Source organism: Symphalangus syndactylus, chromosome 1 (assembly GCF_028878055.3).
Source record: "Symphalangus syndactylus isolate Jambi chromosome 1, NHGRI_mSymSyn1-v2.1_pri, whole genome shotgun sequence".
In the NCBI taxonomy this organism is placed as follows: Eukaryota; Metazoa; Chordata; class Mammalia; order Primates; family Hylobatidae; genus Symphalangus; species Symphalangus syndactylus.
The window spans coordinates 63,079,936-63,104,587 of record NC_072423.2 but is presented as its reverse complement, the minus strand read 5'-3'; the positions used below and the strand labels follow the sequence as shown (position 1 = coordinate 63,104,587).

The following is a 24,652-nucleotide window of genomic DNA, read 5'->3' as shown; positions in this document are numbered from 1 at the left end:
ACTGCTCCAGAGGAGAAAAAAGTAAAACATGCAAGGGATGGAGAAGGATTTGACAGTAGGGTGGTTCCCAGCAGATGGGATGGAAACTGGGAAAGCCTTCCAATGTGTGAAGGAGCTAGAGAGGGAGGGGGAAGGCGGAGGTCACATGAGAGTGTCCACGTTTTCTTCCCCCTCTGCGTTGAACCTCGGGCGTGTTGTTGGGGAGAGGTAACCTAGGTTGTGGTAGAAACATCAGGTCAGTTATGGGGAATTCCAGATGGGAAAGGATTTTCTCTTCTTTTGAGAAACCAGGAAAGTTACAAGCCCTTTAGAGAAGTTCTGCTCTCTGCTGGTGCCCAGGAGATAGGAGAGAAATGGCCGTGGGAGTTTCAGAGTCAGTGGTCCCCCAGTCCCCATGGCCCACATCCACTTAGCACCTAGGCATCCAGGAGTCCCGTCTGCCTGTGCGAAATCAGAAGCGACAGAGAAACAGTTGGCTGGAGTGTGCCTGGGGTTGGGAAGACAAGGCCACAGCACCCTGACTTCCTGAGTAGATACAATGGCCAGGCCAGCAGACAATGGCGAGACCAGCTGTGTCCCTGCGGTGTAAGAGTGCAGGACGCTTGTGGACCAGCACAAGGGCCATGCATGAGTCTCCCCACCCCCATCTCAATGCCAGGATGATAGTCTGATTCTTATATCCCTTCAGAGAGAAGGGCAGGAGGGAGCAGGATCCAGAATGGGCTAAAGGTAACCTCTGAGGTAATTATGGTAATATGCCCCAAGAGACTGTTTTAGCCAGATAAGACTGAATTACCCATCGGGGGAAGGGGGGCTGAAGATCAAAATGACTCAGTTATAGAATATAAAGTTACATTTTCTGCTGCAATGTGTAATTTCAACCTTAGCCTACTAGCAGAAGCAGGCACAAGATTGTTGCCCATTGCTGTCCTGGGAAAGGGAGAGAGGATGAAGACATCTGAGCTGGGTCAGGGAAGCTGGTGACTTGGGAGCCCAGGAGGATCTGGGGGTGCTGAAGAGCAGTCACAGGATGTTGGGACCTGTCTTAGGAGAGACAGTGGAAGAGGTGCTGAAACAAAGGATAGAGGGAAGCGGAAGACACTTTAACCTACTTCATAATTTTTCCAGGGTCCTCTTGGTGGAAATATTCTTGAATCTAAATATTATCATGAGCAATTTGTACTTTGGTTTAAAAGCACTTCCATATTCTTTATTTGATTTTCCCAATTCAGGACTTAATTAATCAATAATTCAAGCAACCAATAACGATAATTATTATTGGAGACAGGACTCTGTTACCTAGACTGGAGTACAGTGGCATGATCAAGGCTCACTGTAGCCTCGACATCCTGGGCTCAAATGACCCTCCTGTCTCAGCCTTCCTAGTAGCTGAGACTACAGGTGTGCACCACCATGCCCAGCTAATTTTATTTTCTTTTTTTCTTTTTGTAGAGATGGGGCCTTGCTTTGTTGCCTAAGTTGTTCTTGAACTCTTGGCCTCCAGCGATCCTCCCACTTCAGCCTCCCAAAGTGCTGAGATTACAGGTGTGAACCCAGACTTCTAAGTCTCAAGCAGAGTGCTAAAAATAAGTCCTGGAGAAGAGACGTGGAGGTTTCCATACGACTGCAGTGCCATCATAAAGTATGGACAAAAATGCACAAAATCAAACAGGAGGGAGGGCTGCTGCATGGGGCATGAGGGCTCAGTGTCCTGGATAAAAGTGCTATCTGATCCGGGTCTTGAAGAAGGACCAGGATTTTGCTAGGTGGGAGAAAGGGGAAGGGTCGTTTGAAGGAGAAGGAAAAGCAGCTACAGTCACAGTGGCTTGGACAGGCATGGCTTTTTCACGCAGGGTGGGAAATCCAGCTGCTGTAGCCAGAGGGGTGCGGGTGGGACCCTGGGAAGCAGGAGGGGAGTGTGGGTCCAAGCCGGTGCCAATACTAATGTGCTTCTCCCTCCGTGCCTGCTCTGGGTCTGTTTTGTTCTTTGTCACTCTCTCCACCAGAGGGCGTGCAGGGAGAGGCAGCCAGCGAAAAACGGCAGCCAGCTGTCTATTCAATGTGCTTTTCAATGGCTTGGTCATTATTAGTAAACTTGTATTAACAATTGAAACTAATATGTGGGAAAATGCTAAAAGGTGCTATATTGTGAAAAATTATCTGTCTTTCTGTCTGTCTATCTATCTATCTATCTATCTATCTATCTATCTATCTATCTATCATCTATCTATCTAATCTACCTACCTACCTACCTACCTACCTATCATGGAATCTTGCTCTGTTGCACAGGCTGGAGTACAGTGGTGCCATCTCAGATCACTGCAACCTCCACCACCTGGATTCAAGAGATCCTCCTGCCTCAGCCTCCCGAGAGGCTGAAACTACAGGCGTGCACCACCACACCCGGCTAATTTTTGTATTTTAAGTAGAGACGGGGTTTCACCATGTTGGCCAGGCTGGTCTCAAACTCCTGACCTCAAGTGATCCACCCGCCTTGGTCTCCCACAGTGCTGGGATTACAGGCATGAGCCACTGTGCCTGGCCAAAAAATTATTATTATCAATTTAGAACATCAATGATAACACTCATCATATATATCATCTTAATTGGAATAGTCATGGGAGGTGGAAAAAGCAATCAGTTCTTCCTGGCTGTAAGACCTTAGGCAAATCACTCTCAGTCTGAGTGTCCTCTTAGGAAAAATTATTAGCTTCACAGAGATAAGTGAGAAAACATATACAAAGGTGGTGAGCATGAGCACTGGCTCACAGATGCTTAGGAAATGTTAATTGCATCTGAGTAGTATTTATCATGAGAAACAATAAGCCCCTTAATTTGTACTTTTGTTCACAAAATACTTCCATATGCTTTTTAATTTGATTCTTCCATCAACCCTGTGAGATAACTGACTGTGAGCAGGTAGGAATGAGTGGGAAAATGAGATTTGGGGGCCGCCTGTGTATTTCATTACTAGTAATTACATCTCCAAATCTGATTCTGGAACCCAGGGAGTTGCATGTGAGTTAGAGCATTATTGTCAGATCAGATTACCTATCAGTTGATTATTTAGTTTATGAATTAGGAGAGGTTTTCCTCTTTTGTACACCTTAATTTCTGTTTTCTCTTATTTTTTCTTTCTGGTATAATGGTTAGAGCCTTCATTTTCATCATGAAAATGATGGGGTGCAGTGGCTCACACCTGTAATCCCAGCACTTTGTGGGGGCCAAGGCGGGAGGATGGCTTGAGCCCAGGAGTTTGAGACAGCCTCAGCAACACAGTGAGGCCCCCATCTCTATAAAAAAAGAACAACGATTTTATATGGTTTTTTTTTTTTTTTTTTGAGATGGAGTCTCGCTCTGTCACCCAGGCTGGAGTGCAGTGGCGCAATCTTGGCTCACTGCAAGCTCCACCTCCCGGGTTCACTCCATTCTCCTGCCTCAGCCTCCCGAGTAGCTGGGACCACAGGCGCCCACTACCACGCCTGGCTAATTTTTTTGTATTTTTAGTAGAGATGGGGTTTCACCGTGTTAGGCAGGATGGTCTCAATCTCCTGACCTTGTAATCTGCCCATCTCGGCCTCCCAAAGTCCTGGGATTACAGGTGTGAGCCACTACACCTGGTGATTTTATATATTTTTTTAAATTAAAGATATAAAAATAATTTTGAAAATGATGAAAAGTAAGTCAATTTAGCTCCTTTTTGTAGAGTTTTGGAATGTATCAAAATGTGAAAAAACATTTAAAAATATTCAAATAGGTTTTTGAATACTTCCATATACTTTGATATTTCTAATATTTTGATATTAAATCAAATAAATCATTGTGAAGTTATAACCTCTACAGCACTTTTTTTAAAAAGGTAATGGCTGGGCATGGTGATTCACACCTGTAATCCCAGCACTTTGGGAGGCCGAGGTGGGGCGAAACGCTTGAGGCCTGGAGTTTGAGACTAGCCTGGCCAATATGGCGAAACCCCGTCTCAACTAAAAATACAAAAGTTAGCCGGGTGTGGTGGTGCACGCCTGTAGTCCCAGCAACTCAGGATTCTGAAGCAGGAGAATCACTTGAGCCCAGGAGGTGGAGGTTGCAGTGAGCCAAGATCATGCCTCTGCACTCTAGCCTGGGCTACAGAGTGAGACTCCATCTCAAAAAAAAAAAAAAAAATAGAACATTTAGCTTGAAGAAGAATGAGATTCATAGGGTTATGATAGCTGTCTTTTACTATGTGTGTGTATATCAAGTAGAAAAGGATTTAGACCAATTTTTCAGACCAAGTGATAGAAAGAAGACAGACGGGTGAAAGCTGCGTGGAGACTTGGGGTCAATGTATAAAAGTTTAATGAGTGTTGGCTAAGATCAAAGAAACTGATCAGAGAGGAGTGAGTTCCCCAAGCCTAGAGGTGTTCAACAGTAGCTGATTATCATAGAAAGGATTCGAGTACCGATGGATGGCTAAATTTAGAGTGAGTTTTGTAGTTTCCTCCAACTCTGTCATTCCCTCATTTGATTCGAGATCATTTTTACAGCCAGATCACAGCATGAGATGGAGTATATGACACAACCTGTATTAAAGACTAACCTTGTATGGTCTTATTTAGGCTCCTGAGAGTATTTGGAAAAAAGAACTAAAACCTTCCTCTTCTGTGGGAATGAGTATCTGAAGCGGCACTAACTCTTTGCTTCCACGATTTCTAGCCGTCACACTTGGATTACTTCTACCTACAGGGTTAGGCCAGTCAGAAGGTCTTGGGGACCAATTCTATTCTAAGTTGGGAGTCCAAGAGCTGTGAGGAACCTTGCCTGTGGCAGAGGGAGTTCAATATTGAGAAAATTTTCTTACCCACCCTACCCTGACCTGGAGCCTATTTCTTATGATTGTCCCTTGCACCATGTGCGTGGCCCAGCAAATGGGTCTGTAAGAGATGTTACCAGATGCTCATTGCCCGTGGTCTGACTCTATCCTCCCCAGTCAAGGGTGATGGGACTGAGGATAGGCAGGCCAGCCAGTCACTGTGGCCTGGTGCACAAAGATGAGCTGTGACAATGACATGGCTATCCCCAGAGTTTGGCAGTCTGATCCATAAACCTGGGGACCACATACAAGATAAGTAAGCAGATGAAACTGGTAAAACAAAGAAAGGAGCGGGGAGAGAAAGAGATATGAAGAGACTTTGAGATGACAGAGAACACACGGCTCACTAGAGAAAGTGCAGCCTTGATTTCTGATGGGTTTTCTGTTCCAGTGAGGCCTGGTTGGAATAGAAATGATAATAATAGCAATACCTAACATTGCACTGGGTGTGTATCAGCTACTGCATTAAGAGTTTTGCAGGGATTATTTTATTTAATTCTCACACTCGTCCTAAAATACTGAGATTCAGGGAGAGTAGGCAACTTGCTAAGGTCACACAATTAATAAGCAAAATGGGGCCTCTGTTTCATTTTAAGATATCCATATCCCCATAATTTCCAAGCTGCTCTCCACCCAAAAAATCTGGGTCTGCTCCCTAGCTGCCTCTTACAGTCTTCCTGGGGCTGATGTCCTGCTTATGAGTCTGGGCCCTATATCTGGAGCCTTCTTCTAACTCTCAGGCACTGATCACTAAATGCTGCAGGCTTCCAGACCTGCTCTGCACCAGCCATGGGGATCTTCTGGCAGTCGGCACACTTTTTCTGAGTGTGTACCATGTGCAAAGGGAACAAGACAGAGTCCCTGCCCTTGACAAGCAGCAAGGACTTCCTATGGCTGTCTCCTCCCATTTCCAAACCCTTAGGATTCTACGCCAATCTTTTGGCTCCTTCTCCCACTGCCATTGATGGGTTCTCCTCTCCAAGTTTCCGACCTGGGAGAACATTTATTTTCTGGGCCCAGCTACTCTGTGTACAAGTCAAGGCTTCTGTTAGGAGAAGGCACTTTATTAGATGGCTTTTCCTCCAGGCTTCAAAGAAATACTGTTTAGCACATGAAAAAGACTAGATAGAGATGAGTTATGACTGACTAACCTCAGCTCTGGGTTAATAGGATCAGACCTTTGCATTCTATAAAAGTATTGTTTTAATAAGGTGGGTGAGTTGAGTTGGGAAAATATATGTCAAGGCATTTGGTTAATAGAAAAATAGAAATAGCCACCTCAGCTAGTGATTAAAAAGGTCTGACTCATATCAACTCAACTTGGTGAGGACACATGGAAAGAAATGAAAATGAATTTTTAGAGTGAAATCTGTATTTCAATGATCTCTGTGACTCTTGACCTTTTGGCTTAGGACAATATGGAAGGAAAATATTTTTTGAAGTTTCAAATCAAGAACATAGTCTTCCTAATATCTGGCTATGACTAGCTTTGGGATTATGATTCCTCATCCCAAAGTACTAAAAAGGTCTTCATTTAGTTCTCAGTGATAGAGTTACAAAGAAAAGCCATCCCACTACAGTTCAGATTCCCTGAAGCTCATGTCAAATGTCAGCTGAGTAATTTCAACGTAACTTTGTCAACATCCTGTTACAGGATATCATAATAAAATGGTAGGGCTTCATAGAATGTCAGTGCAACAATTACAAATCAGATTTAGCCAAAAGTGTTAGGAGATTAAACCAGGCAGGTATCCCTGTCCTCATTTTGTAAATTCAAGGATTTTCCAATAATGACTCAATGTGTCAGCCGAGATTTCAGAATAAAACATTGGTTTCCAAATGCTCTACCTATAGAATATTTTACCATGTGCAGGCCATTTTAATAGAAACTTTTAATTAGACTTTTTTTTAAACCCCCTTATAACTTGTGACAAAGTCAGCCATGACTGGTATCACTTTTGTCACACGCATGGCACTGTTTTCTTGGAACATAATAAATATGCAGAGTTTACACTTTCAGAGAAGACGGAACTTGAGCTAGTCTGACCTGGATAGATAACAACCTCTAATTATAAGCTCACAGTAGGTAATAAAAATTATTATGATTTGAGGGCACAATGGGGTGAGTGTACTCTACAAAAAGGAAACATTCCATTGCCTTTTTTCCCCAAAGCAATTCTTATTTTATAAGATACGCTTTTCCTGAATAACAATTCTTTTAGGGCTAAACTCAAAATAATTCAAAACAATTGCATTAGATGCAGTCTTTAGAAGGTGTAGCACTTGCTCCTTGACCAGAGGGTGGATCCCTGCACTCAAAGACTAGGTCATCCACTTTGACCAGGTTATTCTAACTCTTGAGGAAGGAAAAACAGCTATGGTGTGTTGTGGTTACTGCTGCAATGTTGGTTTACTCTTTAACTTCTTGGCTTCAACATCACTGCATGACTCATTTTAGGTTTAAGTGGGCATGGCTCATGCAACATTTGAAATATAATCTCTTATATCGACGTGGTTTTTTACAAACAGTACTTTAGGCATATAAAGAATAAAATTCAAAGTGCCAGAAATTATTTTGGAAGGATGTACTAATAGAGAGACTTGATAATCTTGATAACCTCACATTCTAAATTCACAGTTGTATCTTCAATAATGGCCCCCAAATCAAACTTAGGCAATCTAAAAATAACCAATTCCTTTTACTAATTTTAGTAAAATGAATCCTCTGATTCAGAATCAATCAACAATAACAAAATAAGAAGGACCAATACGAAAATATTAAACTCCAATCCTCGAAAGTCAACTCTAGCAGGTACAGAAGTAAAACTTTTTCGAAACTGCTTCCTTTCCCAGGTGTATTCCTGGGGCCACCTAAGAATAACTTTACAATTCTAAAAATATAACCTTACATTGATAGCACTGTCTGGCACATGATAAGTACTCAAGAAATATTGATTGAATGCTGAATAAAACAATTATTTAAAATGTGGGCATTTGAAGAGATCATCAGGTTCATCCTGCTCAGCCTCCTAGTTTTCAGTGATGAAAGTCAGGCCTAGAGAGGTTGATTCACTTGTTCAAACCACACAGCTCAAATTATTCGCAGAGATGGATCGAGAACTCGGGATTCCTGACCTCAAAACCACTTTGCTTTCCTGACTTCAAACCACTCTGCCCAAAGGCTCTTTCTTTTTCTCAGGCTCCTTATGTGCTTGGGCTTCTAAAGACCAAAGAAACCTCTGTCCAAGAGCTCAGACCAACCTTAAAGTTCTCATAGCTATTCATTATGTGAACACAGGGAGGCATTCCTGTATTAGGTCATATTACAGTGGAGATGTGCCTGGGTATGAAATCAGCTTGACTTTTTCCTAGGAAACTACCTTTATAGTAATGTTTCCTTAATTTGAAATGTTTTATTAAAAATAAATTAATCTGGCGCCACACCTGTAACCCCAGCACTTTGGGAGCCCAAGGGGTGTGGATCACTTGAGGCCAGGAGTTCAAGACCAGCCTGGGTAACATGGCTCTCTACCAAAATGTATCTCTACTAAAAATACAAAAATTAGCTGGGTGTGGGGGCACGCACCTGTAATCGTAGCTATTTGGGAGGCTGAGGCACAAGAACCCAGGAGGCGAAGGTTGCAATGGGTCGAGATCATGCCACCACACTCCAGCCTGGACGACAGAGCAAGACGCTGTCTCAAAAAAAAAAAAAGTTAATCTGGGCAAAAATAGTACCTACACAAGAGAAGCTAATTATATTACTGTACATTTGGAAGGTTCTTCACTGTTTATAAAGTGCTGCCTGTATAATCTTGCATTTCTGTTCTTTTTTCTTCTTTTTAAAAATTATTACTCTTTTTTTGAGACAGAGTCTTGTTCTATTGCCAAGACTGGAGTGCAGTGGTGTGATCTTGGCTTATTGCAACCTCTACCTCCCAGGTTCAAGTGATTCTCCTGCCTCAGCCTCCCAAGTAGTTGGGATTACAGGCATGCGCCACCATGCCTGGCTAATTTTTGTATTTTTAGTAGAGATGGGGTTTCATCATGTTGGCCAGGCTGGCCTCAAACTCCTGGCCTCAAGTGATCCTCCTGCCTCGGCCTCCCAGGGTGCTGGGATTATAGGCATGAGCCACCACTCCCAGCCTACACTTCTGTTCTTTTACTTTCAGTTAATTGAATTGCTAGCTGTTAGCTTGCTGTTGGTAAATGAAGTCTCAACAGCATAACAATTGTGAGAGATGAAGGTGCAGAACCTCCTAATGATTCCAACGGCATGGGCTCCTCTTTGGCTTGGTGGAAGAAGTGGCGGGCAGGTAGTAAGGCAGCATTATCAGCAGGGGCCAGGCTACCTGACCCACATCTGTTTACCTATGTTCCAGGCCAGCCTGCACTCACTAGATCAGTGCAGCCATAATTTGTTTGCACAGGAGGTGGCAGAGTGTGTACTTGACCCCAGACATCAAATACTTAAGTTTTGAAAGTACTGAACTGTGATGTCAGCTTGGTTTCATTGGCTTTCAGGTCAGCTCAGAGCATAGAACAGGAGATACCCTAATCAAAGATTAACTTTTCATCACAGAAGCAGAAGGGTTTAAAGGATGCCTTGAGCTTACCGGTTATCTCAGTATGTGCTGCCAGGGGACACCCAGCCCTCCCCATGCTCCATGTGCTCGGGCAAATGGCAACAGTGGACATTACCTGCCTTGGCTGGTTGACTTTTGCTCCTGAAGCCAGCAGTAATCGAATAACATCCAAGTAACCACCTTGGGCAGCTAGGAAGAGGGCAGTGGCTCCATCCTGAGAGAGAACAAATTAAAAGCATTAAAAACATTATCTTTCACACTTATTTTAAAAGAAATTAGGGCGGGCGCAGTGGCTCATGCCTATAATCCCAGCAGTTTGGGAGGCCGAGGTAGGTGAATCCAGGAGATGGAGACCAGCCTGGCCAACATGGTGAAATCCCGTCTCTGCTAAAAACACAAAAATTAGGCTGGGCACGGCGGCTCACGACTGTAATCCTAGCACTTTGGGAGGCCGAGGCAGGTGGACCACCTGACGTCAGGACTTCCAGACCAGCCTGGCCAACAGGGCGATACCCCATCTCTACTAAAAATACAAAAAATTAGCCAGGCGTGGTGGCGGGCACCTATAATCCCAGCTACTCCGGAGGCTGAGGCAGGAGAATCGCTTGCACCTGGAGGCAGAGGTTGCAGTGAGCTGAGATCATGCCACTTCATTCCAGCCTGGGCAAAAGAGCGAAACTCCTCCTCAAAAAACAAAAAATCAAAAAATAAAAAACAAATAAAAATACAAAAATTAGCCAGGTGTAGCGCCGCGTACCTGTAATCCAGGTACTCGGGAGGCTGAGGCAGAAGAATCTCTTGAACCCAGGAGGTGGAGGTTACAGTGAGCCAAGATTGCATCACTGCATTCCAGCCTGGGCAACAGAGTGAGACTCTGTCTCAAAATAAATAAAATAAAATAAATTAGATTTAAAATATACACATTTAATATAATTTTCCATCTTCATTTCTTTGTAGTTTTCCACCTTTTTGTCAATGAAGAGCCAAATGTTAGATATACAAATCCCCCAAACCTCATTTTTAAAAAATTTATTTTTAATATATTTTTAAATTTCTAAAAATTCTTTTTTTTTAAATTAGCTGGGTGAGGTGGCACGTGCTTATAGTCCCAGCTACTTGGGGGCACTGAGGCAGGAGGATCACTTGAGCCTGGGAAGTTGAGGTTACAGTGAGTCATGTTTGTGCCATTGCACCCCAAGCTTAGGGAACAAAGTGCGACCCTGTCTCAAAAAAAAAAAAAAAAAAAAACGAAAAAAAGAATTGAGAGTAAAAGGTGTCCTTTTAATTAGATCTTTCCTACCCTTTTCTCTTTCTTGTCCCCTTATCCTTGTTCCCCTAACATGAGAGTTCTGCAAGGATTAAGATACAATATGCAGCTGGGTACGATGGCATACACCTGTGGTCCCAACTACTCAAGAGGCTGAGGCAGGGGGATTGCTTGAGCCCAGGAGTTCAAGACCAGCCCTGGAAACATAGCAAGACCTTGTCTCTCTCTCTCCTTCTTCTTCTTTTTTTTTTTTTTTTGCGACAGGGTCTCCCTCTGTCACCCACACCTGGAGTGTAGTGGTGCGACCACAGCTCAATGCAGCGTCAACCTCCTCAGCTCAAGCGATCCTCCCACCTCAGCCTCCTGAGTTGTTGGGACTACAGGCATGCATCACCACATCCAGTTAATTTTTTAAAAAAATTTATAGTAGAGACAGGGTCTTGCTATGTTGCCCAGGCTGGTCTCGAACGCTTGGGTTCAAGTGATCCTCCTGCCTCTGCCTCCCAAAGCACTAGGATTACAGGCACGAGCCACCACATCCAGGTGACCCTGTCTCTAACACAAAACAAGACAAAACAAAACAAAACACAAAAGAACCCTGTAAGATGTTTTCAATACAACTGCCCTAGAAACCATCTCCACAAAGTGGCTCTCTGCCAGCCCAGCAGACACCAACAACACTTATAAACACAAAAAAGCTCTCCTGCATAAGGCCCAGAGCAAGTGGCCCTTTTCCAGTGCTCTTTAGTTTTCGTCTTAACTGAGTATCTATGCCTTCTGGGCATTTCTGTTTTCTTGGACACATGTCACTTGGTGCTTTCGGCAGACGTGTGGATCAGCTGAGAGCATGCATTCTCCCCAGATGCTCCCTTCAGCCTGATAACATTCGCAGCGCAGGGTGAGCTTCATTGTTTTCAGACCACAGTGGAAAACCAGAGCACACCCTGGAGGAAAACACCTAGCAAACCCAGCTAATTACCACACCTCCCATTGGGAACACTAACCTCAAGCAAAAATATAAGACATGTTTCCCTGCAAGTCCAGCCACGTATGTCACGTGGAGGGTCCTGGATTTCCAGTGGGCGTCAGCTGAGCTGCCAAACTGCCCTCCAGGCAATCATTAAGAAATTAATCAGCCTGTACAGATTTTCAAGCAGATGTTTTATATGGGGATAAAATTTTCGGAAAGTCTACCATGTCCTTAGCTGCTGAAAACTCTCAGGAATTTTCTTTTTCTTTTTTTAATTTTTTTTTAACTCTCAGGAATTTTCCAAGATGAACTACCCATGCATTGAATTTTTCACTGTGCATTCCAAGTTTCGGTTCTGCCCCGCCCATCCATATCTCAATTGTTTTTAAGAAAATATTTAGATTGTTTGGGTAAAGGTAAAGGTCTTAATATAAAATGGAAGTTATAATGCATGAAATTTCTTGAGTCACCTTAAAACAGAGAGGAAATTACTATGAGAAGGGGCTTTTCTTTTAACCAAACACTTTGGCTTTTCCTATTCAATGTATATATATATACACACATATATGCACTACACACTCTCAGATATACTCTACCTATATATAGCCAAAGACATATCTAACCTTTAGACCTGTGCTTCTTAGATTAGGCTACATGTGAGAACTACCTGTTGCCCAAGCTGTGCCTTCAGAGACTCCAGTTTTGTTGGTCTGGGGTGGGCCTTGAAATTGGTATTTTTTTAAACCTTCCCAGAGAATTCTAATGGGCAGCCAGAGTTCAGAATCGCCTCTTTGGATCATTATCAAGTAATTCAATCATTCTACCGGTAATGTTGCAGGCTCAAAGTGTGTTACAGATTCTGAAGTGCAGAGGGTGAGGCTAGCTGCCATGAATTTCAAAGAGGCCTGCGATTTGTCAGGGTTAACCATGTAAACTCTGGAAAGGGTGTTCAAATGGAAAAGTTCACACCTACAGAGCTCATTACATGTCTATGAAAGTATAGTGCCCCAGGCATAAGGGTTAAAGGCCTAGCTGTAGGACAGCCTAAAATACGGTTCCTAGATAATTGGAAGTAGGAATTTTTCCACTCTTCACCATGAGACTGTCAAGTCAATTCATCTCCCTATACTCTATTTTCGCCTACAAAACTGGAGTAATGTTTGCCATAAATCCTATGGCATTATAGCGACAATCAATTGAAAGGCCCTTGGGTGATGTGCTAATTGACAGTTAGCTGCAAACAGACCGGCACTAGCAGTGGATGCCTTTCACAGGTCAATGGCATGTATATATTTCACAGAGGTCTTCATCCATCCAACCTCACTTTTCTAGCAAATACCTTAGATTTCTACTCTTTGTGCCCTTCCTCACAAATACTACAACAGTATATTTTTATATCCAATGAGCGCATTTAGAAAAATTTTGTATATTTTGTTTTTCAACAAGTCCATATGCTGGGCTTTGTAGTTTGTCATGGTATGAATAAGTATCACATGATTTTTGAAGGTCTTAATTGCACAGGTACACGAAACAGATTTAAAAGGGAGAACAAAGATGGGTAAATAAGATAAATGGTTTCTTTTTTTGTCGGTGGGGGACAGAGTCTCACTATGTCATCCAGGCTGGAGTGCAATGGTGTGATCTCAGCTCACCGCAACCTTCACCTCCTGGGTTCAAGCGATTCTCCTGCCTCAGCCTCCTGAGTAGCTGGGGTTACAGGCACCCGCTACCATCCCCGGCTAAGTTTTGTATTTTTAGTAGAGCCGGGGTTTCACCATGTTGGCCAGGCTGGTCTCGAACTCCTGACCTTGTGATCCACCCACCTCAGCCTCCCAAAGTGCTGGGATTAGAGGCATGAGCCACCGCGCCCGGCCAGATACGTGGTTTCTATATAATAAAAGCCCACCTGGTCCGCTATATATTTTTCTCTTGACTCAGACTCAAGTCCTACTGTCCATTAAAGTATTTTTGAAGTTGGCATTTCTTGGCATCTGAATTTAGACTGCAATTTTATGTGTGATGAGAAATGTCCTAATGTCCCCCTGAAAGGCACTCACATAAAGTCGGTCATGGATGTTTGCTCCGTGCTTCAGCAAGGTCTCCACCACCTGCATGTGCCCGTACTGACTGGCAGCCAACAGGGCGCTGCCCCCGTCCTATGGACATGCAAAGTATAAACACATTAGAGGTGGCGCAGGCACATAATTCACCAGCAGATGTTCCTCACATACATAGAATTTAAGAAGAGAGTTTTCCCAAAGATAATAACAAACTCACTTTCCCTGTTTTTGTTTTTGTTTTTTTTTGAGATGGAGTCTTGCTCTGTTACCCAGGCTGGAGTGTGCAGTGGCTCGATCTCGGCTCACTGCAATCTCCGACTCCGGGGTTCAAGCGATTCTCTTGCCTCAGCCTCCCAAGTATCTGGGACTACAGGCACACGCCACCATGCCCGGTTAATTTTTGTATTTTCAGAAGAGATGGGGTTTCACTATGTTGGTCAGGCTGGTCTTGAACTCCTGACCTCAAGTGATCCGCCCACCTTGGCCTCTCAAAGTGCTGAAATTACAGGTGTGAGCCACCATGTCTGGCCTACTTTCCCTCTTTTATCCTTCTTACTTTTTCTTTATAATTATGGCAGAGTTCATCCTAAGGACATATTATGTTGTATATGTGGGCGGCTTGCTAGAGATGTATTACAGTTATTTGACCAAGTTATTTATTGTGAATTAACTTAGAAAATTCCTATGCCAAATGCAGCATCATCTATTTGCTTCTCAATATGAGAAACACAGAACAGAAAGTCTTGTCAGTTCTTGGAATCATCAGAAAAGCCTCCCAGGGGAAACGCCGTCTTCTCCCTGTGATGTAACCCAGTGGTAGGCCACTGAGATTAAGGTGTTTTTATGGGGTAACTCTCTGGGGCCATTGCCCTCATGGGACAAGATCTGCTTCCATGAAAAGAGCGGATAGCTATGGCACATTCTGTGTGTCTCTCACTATCCTACTTAGTATTTTCCTTTTAACATGTGCCAATTTGTCCAGGGCTCTTTAAAAGTGTGGCCCGGGCCGGGCACGGTGGCTCACGCCTGTAATCCCAGCACTTTGGGAGGCCGAGGCGGGCGGATCACGAGGTCAGGAGATCGAGACCATCCTGGCTAACACGGTGAAACCCCGTCTCTACTAAAAATACAAAAAATTAGCCGGGCGAGGTAGCGGGCGCCTGTAGTCCCAGCTACTCGGGAGGCTGAGGCAGGAGAATGGTGTGAACCCCGGGGGGCGGAGCCTGCAGTGAGCCGAGATCGCGCCACTGCACTCCAGCCTAGGTGAAAGAGCGAGACTCCTTCTCAAAAAAAAAAAAAAAGTGTGGCCCTAAAAACTAAGCAGAAGCCTGAGCAACAAAAATTAGCCAGGGTGTGGTGGTGTGTGCCTGTAGTCCCAGCAACTTGGGAGGCTGAGGTCGGAGGATCGATTGAGCCCGGGAAGTGGAGGCTGCAGTGAGCCAAGATCACACCACTGCACCCCAGCCTGGGTGATAGAGCGAGACACTGTGTTAAAACAAAGAAATAAAAAAAGTAAAAAAAAAAAGAAACCAACTAAGCAGGGCACTGTAAAGCACACGTGCTCTGATGTGGAATGGGATATTCCTGTGTTCCATCTACTCTACTTTTATCTCTGCAGCCTAAATTAGAGCTTTTCTACCAATCACATCACATTGTTGACTCACTGAGTTTGTGGTCAACTAAAATCCTTAATGGTTTTCCTCAGGTGCTACAGCTAAGGCATTCTTTTTTCCCATCTAGTGTTGTTGAGTTGTTTGGCTCTCTGAACTGGACATCTGAGCTAATTACAAGTAATTCAAAAACACTTAATCTGGTTCTAAAATATGAATCATAAATATAAGATACTGTAGTTTCTAAATTTGGACATAAGGTGTTTGTTCAAAATGCCTACTCATAGAGCCCCACCCTCAGGTCTGGGGTGAGATCCAGAAATATGCCTTTTGACCAGTCATGTGGGTTGATTGTGTAGGCAGGTGGCAGGTGGGCCTCATGTGGAGAAACACTGCTATAAGAGGTCTCGAGTTAATAGGCAGGTAACATCCTACGGGGCTGCCTGTGGCTGGGTAGGGCCTCCCCAGAGGCAGGCTCTGTGGTGGGGGAGGGTGCTTGAGATGGGCTTTGAAGAGTGGGGAATGGAGAGGAGGGAAACTGAAGGCTGAGGCTGGTGGTAGATGGTAGTGGTGGGGAGGCATCACAAAATTGCATAACCGCAGGAATAAGCACCATTTCTAAGCTTTGTCCTGTCAATTTTCCTAGCTAATAAAGTAATAAATTTTCCTGCCTAATAAAGTAACAGAAAAGATAAAATATGATGATTCTCATAGATGAACTGCTGTTATTTTTGTATGTATGTATGTATGTATGTCAGGGTCCTGCTCTGTCCAGGCTGGCTGCAATGGTGCAATCATGGCTCACTGCAGCCTTGAACTTTTGGGCTCAAGCGATCTTCCTGCCCTAGCCTCTTGAGTAGCTGGGACTACAGGTGTATGTCACTGTGCCAGCTTTTAAAATATTTTTTACTTTTTTATAGATGGGGGCTTGCTATGTGGCCCAAGCTGGTTTGGAACTCCTGGGCTCAAGCAATCCTCCCACCTCAGCTTCCTGAGTAGCTGACATCACAAATACCTGACTAATTTTTTTTTAAATGTTTTATAGAGATAGGGTCTTGCGACATTGCCCAGGCTGGTCTCCAACTCCTGGTCTCAAGCAATCCTTTCACCTTGGCCTCCCAAAGTGCTGGGTTTACAGGTGTGAGCTATCACACCTGGCCTCTTTAATTAAAAAAATTTTTTTGGGAGAGGGTTTCACTCTGTCACCCAGGCTGGAGTGCAGTGGTGCAATCATGACTGACCGCAGCCTTGACCTCCCAGGCTCAAGCGATCCTCTCATCTCAGCCTTCCAAGTAGCTGGGACTACAGGCACATGCAACCATGCCTGGCTGATTTTTGTATTTTTGGTAAAGACAGGGTTTCACCATGTTGCCCAGGCTGGTCTTGAACTCTTGGGCTCAAGCGATCTGCCTGCCTCAGCCTCCCGAAGTGCTAGGTGTGAGCCACCATGCCCAGCCTCTTTTATTTTATAAAACACAGTTTTGGGGCATATAGATTTAGTAACAGTGAGAACAACTGTTGAAGCCAAGTTTTGATGACAGGATCATTTAAAACTGAAAGCCTCTCAGCCCTCTCTTCTTTCCATGGGAAGCTCTTGGATACCTGCAGCTGACCTAATGGAAACCTGTGGAATTGCTCATCCTGAGTTCCATGTTCCATAGATTTCTGAGATAGTACAAACTGGCTCATGTACAAAGGCTTTAAGCCAGTATTCACTCGTTAACCAAGAAGACTGAAGCAGCCACATATGGTCACTCATGATCATTTTGACCTTAGTTCAAAGAGTTGAGATTTAGGTTCATAGGACTTTACTTTCTATTTTTAGTTATCACTTATATAATAGAAAATAAAATAATAATGTAAAAAATATATATAGTATTACTGTATGTTATACTCAGTAAGTTTGGAGGCATATACATAGTATAATAGCAGGTTTCAGAAAAGACAAAACCTTATATGAAATTCACATCTACTTAATGGTTAGAATTTTATTATTTGATTTATTTTTTTGAGACAGGGTCTTCCTTCGTGACCCAGGCTGGAGTGCAGTGGCATGATCATGGCTCATTGCCGCCTTGACATCTCGGGCTTAAGTGATCTGCCCGCCTCAGCCTCCCAAATAGCTGGGACTACAGGCATGTGCCACCATGCCCAGCAAATCCTTTTTTTTTTTTTTTTTTAAATAGAGATGAGGTCTTGCTTTGTTGCCCAGGCTGGTCTTGAACTCCTGAGCTCAAACTATTCTCCTGCCTCAGCTTCCCAAAGTGCTGGGATTACAGGCGTGAGTTACCATTTTAACAGAAAAAAAATCCCACTGGAAATTCCCTTGATATCTAAATAGTCCACAAAAAGGATTAACTAAGAAAACCTAAAAGTTTCCAACTTGTGCACATTTTCAGGAATTTAAAAATTATAATTAGGCTAGAAATGAGTTGACAATTACAAAAATCTTATGGCAGTTCAAATTCTCCTACTACAAAATATTATCATGTAAAATCATACCGTGAACATGAAATTAATCTTTCTACATTCTCAGCTTTCTTATCTATATGTCAAAAATGAAAATCAATTACTTCTTTTTTTTTTTTTTGAGATGGAGTCTCACTCTGTTGCCCAGGCTGGAGTGCAGTGGCATGATCTTGGCTCACTGTAACCTCTACCTCCCAGGTTCAAGTGATTCTCCTACCTCAGCCTCCTGAGTAGCTGGGATTACAGGCATGTGCCACCACGCCTGGCTAATTTTTTTTTGTATTTTTAGTAGAGACAGGGTTTCACCATGTTGGTCAGGCTGGTCTCGAACTCCTGACCTCATGATCCCCCTGCCTTGGCCTCCCAAAGTGTTGGGATTACAGGCGTGAGCTACTGCACCTGGCTAATTACTTCTTTAAAGGAAGAACCACTATATAGTTTCCCAACTATATAAACTGTAGCTATGTATTATGCATTTCAGTGAGGATAGCTCATGAAAGTAAGCTGCCTGCCAAACTACCCTCTTTAGAAATGTCTCAGATCTAGTAGGATCAGATTAATACTTCCAACAATTCCTATCATAGTATCGGAATTAATCTTAAGTGGGAAAAAGAACATGGAAACAGGGAAAGTTAGAAAGCCACTGCTACTGTATCCCTCCTGGTTACAAAATTTAGTGTTCTACAGTAGCAAGGTATCAGTTCAGGAAAGGATAGAAGTAATTCCCCATAAAATGTGAGTTTGTGAGCCCAGAGTAAAAATGTAACATTTTGAATAGAACCCTTAGAGCTACCCCTGAACCATTACAAGTAACCTTGAGGAAATCCACTTACTTAGGTTTGAGAATCTTGTAAAAAGGGAAACACAAATTCGTACCATAGATGAGGAGAAAAGCAATACCCATGGCTGCTGAAATTCTTCAACATAATACAAAATCAAGAAGGTTATCTCACTTTGGTCCTAAATTCAGTGGATGCTCCAAATCCAAAGAGAAATCTCACGACATCATTATGGCCTTGCTGGGCGGCAAAGAATAGGGCAGTTGTACCTGACTGGGAGAGAGGGAGAGGCTAGTTTTAAAAGACATTTGGTTATCTTACATTTGATTTGAACATCTGCAAAGAAAACAAAACAATATCCTTGCATAGAAACCTTCTAGCCTAGGAAGGGGCTAAATTTGAACAGATTCTTATTTTTTGGTCAGAGAAGTGACAAAACGAAAGGAAAACTTTACTCTTAGTGAAATGGGATGAATGGTGGCTCCTCAAAAGATCTGTCCCCATCCTAAAACTTGTCAATATTACCTTCTATGGCAAAAGATGTGATTAAGTTAAGGATTTTGAGAAGAGCTTATCCTGGGTTATCTGGGTGGGCCCTAAATCTAATGACAAGTGTCCTTCTAAGAGTGAGGCAGAGGCACTACTCACAATAGCTAAAATGTGGAAGCCACTGAAGTGTCCATCTGTGGATGAGCAGACAAGCAAAATGTGATGTATCCATACAACGGACTATTATTTAGCTAAAAAGAAAGGAAATTCTGACATATGCTACAACATGGATGAGCCTTGATAACATTATGCTAAGTGAAATAAGCTAGTCATAAAAGGCCAACAACTATATATAATTCTACTGTGATTTTTTTTTTTTTTTTTTGAGACAGGGTCTTGCTCTGTCACCCAGGCTGGATGGAGTGCAGTGGCGCCATCTTGGCTCACTGCAACCTCTGCCTCCCAGGTTCAAGTGATTCTCATGCCTCAGCCTCCCAAGTAGCTGGGATTACAGGCGTGCACCCCCACACCTGGCTATTTTTTGTATTTTTAGTAGAAACAGTGTTTCACTATGTTGACCAGGCTGGTCTCAAAGTCCTGGCCTCAAGTGAGCTGCCCACCTTGGCCTCCCAAAGTGCTGGGATTACAGGCATGAGCCACTGCACCCAGCCTGCTGTGATATCTAAAGCAGTCAGAGTTATAGAACCAGAAAGCAGGATGCTGGTTGCCAGGGGCTGGGGGAAGGGGAGTATGGAAAGTTATTATTTAATGGATATGAAGTTGTGTAGTTTTACAAAATGAAAAGAGTTATAGAGATAGATGGGTGGTGATGTTGGTTGTACCACATTATGAATGCATTTAATAAGACTGAACGGTACACTTAAAAATGGCTAAGAGGGTAAAGTCTACATTATGTGTATTTTACCATAATAAAAAATAATAAATTTTTTTTTGTAGTGAGGCAGAGGGATATTTGACCCAGAGAGAGGGCAACGTGACCACATAGGCAGAGACTGGAGAGCTGTGGCGATGAGGAGAGTGCTGACAGCCACCAGGGGCTGGAAGAGGCAAGGAAGGGAATTCCCCCAGGAGCCTCCAGGGGCAGTGTGGCACAGCCCACACCTTGATTTTGGACTTCTGGCCTCCAGATCTGACAGAATAAATTCCTGATGTTCGAAGCCATCCAGTTTGTGTTAATTTGTCACAGTAGCCCTTGGAAACTCAAGATATTTGGTATAGTGTTTGGTAAACACTAGCATTCATTAATACAGGGAAGAATTCAAATTACAAAGTTTAGTGCCCCAGAGTGGAAGACTACTTGTACAAGAAGGAAAATAAGTAATTCACCCACAAACTTCTCCAATTGCAAGCCCAGAGTCAAAATGAGCTCAAAACATTTCTCAAAATGGGACATAATAACAAGAAACAGCCTGATTCTAAAATTTAAACTGATCATGACATTCTGAGACACAGTTTTTAGCATCCTCCCTTCCTATCTACTTTTACAAGTCTACTCAAAGATTGGTACCCAAATCACTGTGTAATATGAGCAAAATCATGAACCATTCTTGTGCGCAACATACATTTTTCCTATAGAGGTACTCTTCACTTCTGATCTTGGAGCTTGGGACAAAGCTAATACCACACCTTACCAGACACAGTGAAAAGAAACCCCTTTTTCCATAGTTTACCCAAAGCTGTTAAGATGGTAGGTCTCACTCATGTGTAAAAAGCTGAGGACAGCCTGGATTATAAGCTAGTGATCATGCTTAAAACTTGTTCTTAAGGGCCTAGGTGTCTCTGTTAATATGTATGTGTGCGCATGCATGTGTGGGATGGGAGTGGGGACAATAAGACCCACTGAGACAGGCAGGATCCCCCCACTTGCTTGCCTGTTTTTAAATGTGGTCTAGAAAAAAAAAAAGCCCCTTACTCAAGCTGTAGCTTGCCTAACTTCTCACTGATGGCAGCGGTGGCCTGTCTGGAGCAGCAGCTGTGAAGACGCAGGCTGCCACGGGGGAGGTGCAGCTGGGGCTGTATGCTCCTCAGGTCCAGTGGGACCTGAAAGCAGGTGGGAGCCCCATCCCCTATTGAGTTGGCTGTGCAGGAGCAGCCATGCCCAGCTGCAGCTCTGGTTCTGGGCATCCCTGTGCTCTCTGGGCCTGGGAAGCCCCCATTACCCCCGCAGGCTTGGAAATGCCTGCTCCTGCTCCCTGGCCTCTCCCCACTCCCGGCACCTGCTCCAGTGCGGAGTAAAGCTGTAGCCGAGCCTGGGTGCTGTCTGTCATGACCTGGCTAGGGGACTGCGTGCTTGAGGTGTATATGCTTGAGGTGGTGCTGACATGTCAGCCTTGCCCCCTGACCTTGGCCCCCTCAGGACTTTGGGTGCTGACAAGCACAGGAGGGAGGCTGAGGGGCTGAGGGCAGCTAGGTGTGGGCCTGTAGGTGCCCCTTGGCAGGAACAGCCTGGGTGCCGTGGATGGCATGTTGATGGCGGGAGGCAGACACGTTCCCACCCATGGCTTCCCATGGACCAATCAGCACACACTCCCTCCTTTCTGAGGCCATAAAAACCTCTGACTCAGCCAGATTCAAAAAGATGTCCAGACTACCAGCTGCTGGAAGGATCTACCTATTGTGGGTCTCCTGTCCACTGAAAGCTGGACACAGAGGTCAGGACTACCAGCTACAGGAAGGAACTACACACTGTGAGTCTCCTCTCTGCTGAGAGCTGGACACAGATATCAGGACTACCAGCTGTGGGAGGAGCTATCAATTTTGGGTCTCCTCAGATCGTCAGGATGACTTGCCTGCAGAAAAGAGCTACCCACTATGGGTCTCCTCTCCACTGAGAGCTGACCACTTGTTAGGATGACCTGCCTGCAGAAAAGAGCCACCCACTTTGGGTCTCCTGGGAGGTGTTTTGTCACTCAATGAAGCTCCTCTCCACTTTGTTCACCCTCCAATTGTTTGCATACCTCATTCTTCTTGGATGCGGGACAAGAATTTAGGACCTGGTGAATGACCCTGTTTATAACACAAACAGGGCTGAAACATGCCTTCTGCTTGCCACATTGCAGGCAATGAGGAGAGAGGAGCTACGGCCTTTTGGGGAGCCTAGACCTAGGGGCTCTCTGAGCCAGGGCTATGATACCCTCTTTGGGGCTCTGCGGTTCCTGGCATCTTCAGGCTTCCAAGCACCACTACATTCCCTGGTGTCTGCAGCAGAAGCCACTTGTGGTACACCTGGTCCAGCCACAGCCTCATACAGAGCTGACACCCGTGCCAGTGCCTGGAGCTGCCTGCCTCGCCACAGCTGGCATGCCTGGTTGTGCGCAGTGGCTAGACCCCATGCTTGCTCACACACCTGGTTTGCCCTTGGCAGGCGTGGGATCTGGGCTGGTAGGGTGAACCAAGTGCAACCTGCTGGGCCAAGTGGGCAGAATGAGCCCAACGGGCCTGAGCAACACTTGGGCAGAAGGTGCTGCCAGCCATGGAGGTTTCCAGCTGGCAAAGTGACACCCTAAGGATCCTGTGACAGCCAATCAACAACAAAAGACCCAAGACACTATTAACCAGAAGTTCTCACTTTAGGTGGGTAGGGACTTCCTGGGGCACCACATGCACAGTTAGACTTAAACTTCAACTTATAGTCACCTCTTCCTTATCTTAATGCTAAAAATCACACCTGAAGGTGGAGATTTAAAATGCTAATCTTACATGCAATGATTAAAAAGCATATTGAGCTACTGTGCAAGTGCTACAGAAACACCTCCTATACACGCCCCGACTAAACCCTTCCCTGTAAAAAGACCCTATAAAACAAACTCACATACTTCTCTTGCGGAGCAGGCAACCCTTTTCCTTTCCATGAGGGAACCTGGTTCCCTTATGCACAAGCTAAACAAACTTTCTCTTTGCTATCTGACAATCTCTCTTGACTTCTATCCTGGGAGATTACAAGAATCTAGGGTGCTGATAACACCACCACTGAGGGAGAACATGTAACACCTTCCCAGTTAGATATAACCCACATCAGGCTGTACCCTCAACCAGACTCTGTCCCAGGAAGGCACAGGTATCGTGACCATTCACAGGGCCTTTCTGCCTGCAATGCAGGTTCCCACAGAAATAAGTAGGAAGCATCCTCCCACTGCTTTGTTACAGTTGAGGATGCTGGGTTCCGGAAACCTTAGGGAATAAATAGTTCTGGAGGAAGAAACTTGGCTAGAATAGGAAAACTCTCACCTTCTCAATAGACATTAAATTTTAGAGACTACCAAAGGTCTTTTCTAGAAGTTGTTTCTTTAGTAAGAGAAATAATTTGTTTTTCAATAGGCTTTCTTGATACATTAATTACATAAATCATTATTAGAGCAGTGTGAGCTGATTTTAGAACATACATACTGCTATTAATCATTCTGTACCTCAATGCAGCAATCCATGAATAGGAGCTATACCTTAGTCTGGAATGTGAATAAAAGTTTTAAATATGTGTGCCTTACTTCAGGGATTCATGTCAACTGTATTTGTAGCTCCTATGCCTGAGAGGTGTCATCAGCCAATTGTGGGTTCTTTAAAGCAATAGTGTTTCAGGAACATTAGTTTCCAGTTTGTCTCTCTAGCAAGCTCTGTGTATCTAGAGAGCTGACCTAAGCAAGGAGTGGCAGGTAGTTTTTCAGGAGACAAATATTCTGATATTGCAAAGTGGATTAACAATGGATCAAGGCAGAAGTCTGCCATAGGAGTAAGTTTCAAAGCACTGCAAGGCACTCTTTTGGCTTCCAAAACTGGTGCAGGAGGCTGGGGTCTGCCATTGGCTTGGCAGCCCTCTTGCCCCAGACTGACAGAGTCTCAGGAAATTCAGGGACTGCCAGGAACTTACATAGCACCATCATTTGAGCCACACAGGTTACCTTTAAGCTGAGTATACTTTGGTAAATCTTCAAAGGCTTTTGTTCTCAGTGCTATGAGAGTTTTCATCTCCAAGATTAGTTGAGCAATTGGAACCAAATGGATAAATATAAAACCATAGAAACCATAGACTGGCTAGAAATCAAATACTTCTCTCTTCTTCTAGCTGCTTTTCTCAGTTGTTTCAGAGAGATTTTTGTGCATGTTGAATTTGTCCTTCAGGATAAAGTTTTTAAAGTAAACCAGATCTGGACCATATTGTTTTTATTAGAGAAAATCTGTCTTTAAAGTTGTAGTAAACAAAGACTATAAAGCAGAGAGGAAAAATAAAAAGATTAAAGTAATTTTAAACTATAATTCTAAATGGGTCCAGATATTTTCATCCCACAGGAAAATTAAGTGCTGAAGTGAAAATGACCTCAGACAACAATCTAGTGTTATGGAAACTGCACCAAAGAATCTGTTTGTGAGAAGATTGCATTTGCTGTAGTCTCTTTATACTGCTCCTCTCAATAGACCAGGCCTGTTGATCCAGGGCTACAGAGACCCAGTCCCAGATTCTGCATGTCACTCTTTCATGGTCCACAGCGAAGGCTTCTAACACCCGGACGGGTGGTGGGAAGGACATCTGGATGTGTCTTGGAACTCTGTTTTTG

General features: G+C 43.9%; 1 protein-coding gene across 6 annotated transcripts in view; it reads right to left on the bottom strand.

Annotated features, from left to right (window-relative positions):
* The window catches only part of ANKRD29 (ankyrin repeat domain 29), a 65,005-nt gene that overhangs the window by 21,283 nt on the left and 19,070 nt on the right, over positions 1-24,652 (bottom strand). For 3 of the 6 annotated variants that reach the window (XM_055236156.2, XM_055236170.2, XM_055236164.2), the window contains exons 4-6: positions 18,768-18,866; positions 13,733-13,831; positions 9,554-9,652 (exon numbers count right to left, since the gene is read on the bottom strand). In XM_055236156.2, coding sequence (XP_055092131.1) covers positions 9,554-9,652; positions 13,733-13,831; positions 18,768-18,866 — 297 coding nt within the window. Of the gene's footprint in view, positions 1-8,438; positions 8,548-9,553; positions 9,653-13,732; positions 13,832-18,767; positions 18,867-24,652 lie in introns of all 6 variants that reach the window. The other 3 variants (XR_010115506.1, XR_010115505.1, XM_055236157.2) reach the window with 2 other exon arrangements.